The 5,664-nt window shown below is 32.0% G+C and overlaps 1 protein-coding gene across 1 annotated transcript; it reads right to left on the bottom strand.

Moving 5' to 3' along the window:
- Window positions 1-306: 306 nt before the first annotated feature.
- Window positions 307-1,029, bottom strand: LOC139898960 (histone H2B). Its single transcript, XM_071881764.1, has one exon. It carries the CDS (start codon window positions 950-952, stop codon window positions 509-511), a length of 444 nt encoding a protein of 147 aa, XP_071737865.1. The 5' UTR covers window positions 953-1,029; the 3' UTR covers window positions 307-508.
- Between the last annotated feature and the right edge of the window lie 4,635 nt (window positions 1,030-5,664).

The raw sequence follows: 5,664 nt of genomic DNA on the forward strand, positions 1-5,664 counted from the left end.
CAAAGCTCGTGAGTGCAAACAAGAATATGAAAACTGCTATTTAGCATGGCTAATGAGTTGTCATTGGAGCTTCAGCTATGCACAGGGCAATCAACTGAAGGGTCTCGACCAATTTGGTTTACTAATGACCTTGTATCAAATTACTCAACCGGTTTTTCGCTATTTGATTTGCTACTCATCGATCACTTTCACAAACTGATCCATTTTGCTACTTAGAAATCTACTAGTATCCAACTTTTGGTTTCAGTATACATATATATACATTATCGTAACAAACATTCTTCTGAATAATAAAAGAAACACATAAAGTCACAAAGAATTTATCAAAAGTAACAGATAAAGTCACGTAGTTTTTAAAAAGCATACAGATCATATTTCATAATTTTGCACCGAACACACTGGATTAAAAGCAAATCCAAATTTAAACAGTTAAACATCACTAAAAAAACTAATAATTAACATAAGCTAAACAAATTCAACTTCCATAAACACATAACATCAAATAGATCTAAGAGCTAGTAAACTTCGTAACAGCCTTGGTCCCTTCAGACACAGCATGCTTCGCCAATTCACCAGGAAGCACGAGTCTCACCGCCGTTTGAATCTCACGTGACGTAATCGTCGGCTTCTTGTTATACCTGGCAAGCCTCGAACTCTCCTGAGCCAATTTCTCAAAAATATCATTGATGAAACTGTTCATGATTCCCATCGCCTTGCTTGAAATTCCGATATCTGGATGAACCTGTTTCAACACCTTGAAGATATAGATCTTGTACGTCTCCACGCTCTTCTTCGATCTCTTCTTCTTCTTGTCTCCGGCTACACCGCCGGCTTCCTTCGGTAGCTTCTTTCCGGCCTTCGGTTTCTTCTCCGCCGGTGTTTTCTCCGCCGCTGATTTCTTTTCTTCCACCGGTTTCTTCTCCGCTGGCTTCTTCTCTGCCTTTGGTGCCATTGAAATGGATTTGAATTGAGAGATTGGGAATTTAGGGTTTCAAATTTGGGGGAAATTGAAATTTGGTTGTGTGGATGGAAGTCGTGTTTCGAAAGCATTATATAATAGCGTTGAATAACTTTTTATTGGATGGATTGGATTCCATACGGATAGGTGACGTGGAATAAGATGAACGGCTGTGATCGATTTGTTATTTTAATAAAGTCATGGTTCCCGGGATTTATTTTAAAAATTCATTCATGGCTTTTTCGACCTTTGGGCTAAATTCGGGTAATTGGGCCGGACCCGACATTTCAGATTTGAGATCTATTTGGATCATTAAGGTCAGACCTGATTTTGCCCCATTTTTGTGTGTAAATTGGTAATTGGTAATGGTAATTTGTTGTTATATTTTTATTAGCTTAAGACCTGCAAAATTTGCGGATTTCGACAATAAAAATTATAAATATAATTATATTATTTAAGAGCACGTCAATGAAATCGACAAAAATTGTTATAAGAAACAAATCAAGGCTAAACATGAAGTTGAACAAAATTGTAACTATAAATTGAGTATTATAAATGACTGGATTTAACTAAAGTTCAAACGGTCAATAAAAAAGATAATTGATAACTCACGTTGAATATTTAGTAATAGTATGAGTTTTTGATAATAAACCATTATCATTTAGCTAAATATTTTTCTGACGAGTTTCCCATAAATTATTGAGTGCTACCAATCGTTTGAAGTAGTCATTTAGTGTCAACATTAGATTTACTGCGTTCATATGATCTACAACTTTCAAATCAACCACAAAGTATCTTTCACATTTCTCCCAAACACTCATACATGATAGCTTGCTGACAACAAAGAGATTAATTTTGAACCCTTAATTATATACCGTAGATACTTACTAAAAGGCATTCCAAGATGATGACATGAGGACTTACAAATGGTTGGTCTTCTAAATAATTTAAAGGAACACTATAATCCAATAAAAAAAATTCATATGTGACCCACTACCAACAAATGTATGCACACAAGCCGCTGACATTTCGTAAGTTCAGTGAACCACGAGCTATCTTTGCAATCAAGGATATTTCATAACCTATTTGATATTAAGACCCACTTGCAATTTACAGGCCAGTTAGGTACTCACATTTGTTGGTCAAAGCAGTAACACGACTTAAAAGTGGAAAAAAGAAGCATTTAAGACCTGCGAATTAGCGAGACTATGGTTTCAAATTTATTGTAATGGAGTACACATCTAAAGGGTTATAATCAAGAGTGAAACACTTTTTTTGGGGAAGTGGTGGAAGTAAAATTTTTTTTTTTTTCATACATCAAGTTTAGGTGAAAATATGAATATTTAAAAAAGACAATTTGTGATGAATATTATTATTTAGGCAGGAAAACAATCGAAGAAATAATTGATACCATTCATCGTGAGTAATGTTATTCCTAATGATATTTTTGGAACGTTGTTTTCTTTCATCTTATATGAAGTTTTTTTAAAAATTTAGTCTGATTTAAAGTTTAGGGTTTAGAGTTTAGTGTTTTTGGGTTTAGGGCTAAACCCTAAACTCTAAACCGTTTGTGTTAAAAATTTAATCTAAACCCTAAACCCTAATTTAAACCCTAAACCCTAATAGCTAAACCCTAATTTTTGAAACATAATTTCTAAACCCTAATTACTAAACCCTAATTTTTAAACCCTAAAGAAAACTCGCAAGCATAATATTACTCATGATGCATGTTTTCATTTTTTTTCTTCGAGCGTTTTTCCACCAAAATAATAACATTCATCACAAAATGTCTTTTTAAAATGTTCATATTATCATGTGATCTTAATGCCTGAAAAAAAAAATCGAAAAAAACAAAAAAAAAAAATATTTCCCCCCACAAAAGTGATTCCTCTTGATTAAACCTACACATCTAAAAAAGTACATGTATAAATACAAATTATCATTGCCTTAGTTTCACATAGAGATTTACTTTTCATCTTCCTATAAAGTATTACTCTAAAATCTCAAAAAATCGATAGTTTACATTGACATTGTGGATAATGATACAAAGCGACTACTTCTACCGAGAGATAGTGCACGCGTGATATATTCAAAGTTATTCTAATCAATGGTAAAGGATGATTGATATTAAGGAAACGTGATATTAGTAGATGATTAGATTATTACCTTATAAATGTAGGATACATGACTCATATTTTGATTTCCAATGGCTGTTGCAGCTTGCACAGAGTTCACTGATCTCATCTTATGTGTGGAAATATACTACAAAATAAACACTAAAACGAAATTCAACTTTTCGATCAAATATTTTATGAAACACATAGCAGTTAGTACATCATAACCATAAAAGGACACATGAAGGACATAGAAAGTGAAAGACTGATCATATCAATTCATAAATATCATAACTAAAGTTTTGTCGTCATAATGAATATAAGATTCAAGAATGACAGAACATAACACTTACCATTAGCTAAGTACCACCCATTATATCTTCATCTAGTATAGCATCTCAAGTGTAGATGTTTTTCACCTATACTCCATCCAAGTGATCTATGTTCAATCCTTAGCAACCTTCCATTCCCAAAAGAACAACCTCGGAAGTTTTTATATCTCCATCTATTCCATTTAGTTGCTTCCTCATTCATGGTTGTTCCGTTTTTGTAAGCTTGTACTATAAAACTGTTAACGACAAAAGCGCAAAGGAAAGAAAGGTATTCAAGTATAATAAGAATAGTGATATGAATATTAACAATTTAATAGTATAGTTAAAACGGTTGAAGTAAAGACTAAAATTTTATAAAATAAATAAATAAAAACTGTTGTGATAAGCAACAAATTACACAGAACAATAAGTACCAGCTTTTTCATACTTTAACCTGAAAAAAAACAACAACGAAGAGTGAAAGAAATATAATTGAATTTAGTCAAGTAGAATACTAAAAAAGGATCACATAAGAACTCTAGGAATGTATGCAGCTTGAAAGGTTTGCATAACAAATGTAGTTTGTTGTTCTTCCACCTTTATACTCAAGATCTTCCACAAATTGGAGCTCAATAAGTTTACTCCATAGTAAAGTCAATGAAGCATAAATCTGATGCAATATTAGATATAGGTGTTAGATTTTGAACACTATAATAAAGGTTCCTAAAAGCAAAAAACTCACCCTCAAATATCTTAAGTTATACCACAATTTCAAGTATGTTTCAGAAGCAACTCATGCTCGAAAAAAGACGTGCTTAAATGCATAACAATCGATACAATAGAGGTTTGATGGCTGCTAAATATTGAGTGTAGATTAGGACGTTAGGTCATATATATTCTTTTAGGGAACTCAATATAAGATAAATTTATAAGGTAAAACAAAACAGAAAATTATTATATTTATATAGTATGGCTACAGTTTTATTCTCCTACATCCCTTCTGCTAGCACTGTCAAACTTACAGTGACCACCTGAAAAACATTACAATCAACCGAACACCAAATAATAAGAATGATCAACATTAAAATTAATAAGTACATACATAAGTCGTACCTTGAGAACTGTAAATCAAGAAGATCGGCAATTAATGTTCAATCACTATGCACTTTCAACACACGAAAACCAAATTTAAGTCTCAAGTTACATGCAACAAAATTATTTATTGAAGGTAGTATTTCACAAGATGCAGAAAAAATACTAAAAAATGAAAACATAAAACCCATACCTAATTTTGTGAAATGGCATCTAATTTGATCAATAACATAAAAAATAATCATGAAATACATACCACGCATGAAATAAAACAAATATCCAAATCATATTTTCTCAGTTTTGGGTTGCTAAAACCCAATTTTTTAAACCATAACTTAAGAAAATAAAGATTAAAGAACATATAATTGTAAAAATGATTAACACAACAATAGTAGAAGATGTAATTACTTCTAGTCATTTACTTGATGAAGAGGTACCTTTAAAAGTTTCATACTCACAACGTCGAATCGAAAACTATCCTAAAAACATCAACAAAACGTCGATTATCATAAAAAACAACACAATTGGTAAAAAAAAACCCTACAAAAGAAAAGTTAACTGGATTTTAGTTAGGGATGATCAAGGTAGAGAGGATGAAGAGGCTTGTATGATGTAGCGTAACTGATTGTAAACCAAAATAGGTTAGCAATCATAATGTTCACAATTCAAAATTAGAACACAATATAAGAATTTCTTTACCTGGTAACTTGAAATTACGCCCCTACTAATAAATTGAAGTAAAGGCGACTGTAGCGCATGCGATCGAATTCTGACGATTGATTTGTGAAGCTTACGACTCTATAAGCATGCGATTGTAGTGAGGTAGCCTACAGCAAGGATTGATCAATGAAATTGACCCGCTAACCTTCTTAGATTCTGATTTTTGCGATTGATTTGTGAAGATGATGCATGTATAAGGTTAGGTATAGACATGTATCCTTGTTCAATTGAACCAAAGATCAAAAAAAAAAATAATCGTAAAATCTGAGATAAACTAACCTTTGATTATGAATTACTCAATGGCGATAATAAGATCGGAAGCTTAATTTCCATTATGTGAACATGTAGGTATGATTAGTCAAACAAATGACACTAAATAATTTAAACTAATATAAACGACATCCCGTATCAAACTTCCTACATAAACACTCTTGATAGAGTAGTACCTGAGTAACTAATACTATGCTTG

The sequence above is a fragment of the Rutidosis leptorrhynchoides genome, chromosome 3 (assembly GCF_046630445.1).
Source record: "Rutidosis leptorrhynchoides isolate AG116_Rl617_1_P2 chromosome 3, CSIRO_AGI_Rlap_v1, whole genome shotgun sequence".
In the NCBI taxonomy this organism is placed as follows: Eukaryota; Viridiplantae; Streptophyta; class Magnoliopsida; order Asterales; family Asteraceae; genus Rutidosis; species Rutidosis leptorrhynchoides.

Coding starts and splice junctions, on each gene's coding strand:
- LOC139898960 (XM_071881764.1), bottom strand. CDS start 952: ATGGCACCAAAGGCAGAGAAGAAGCCAGCGGAGAAGAAACCGGTGGAA.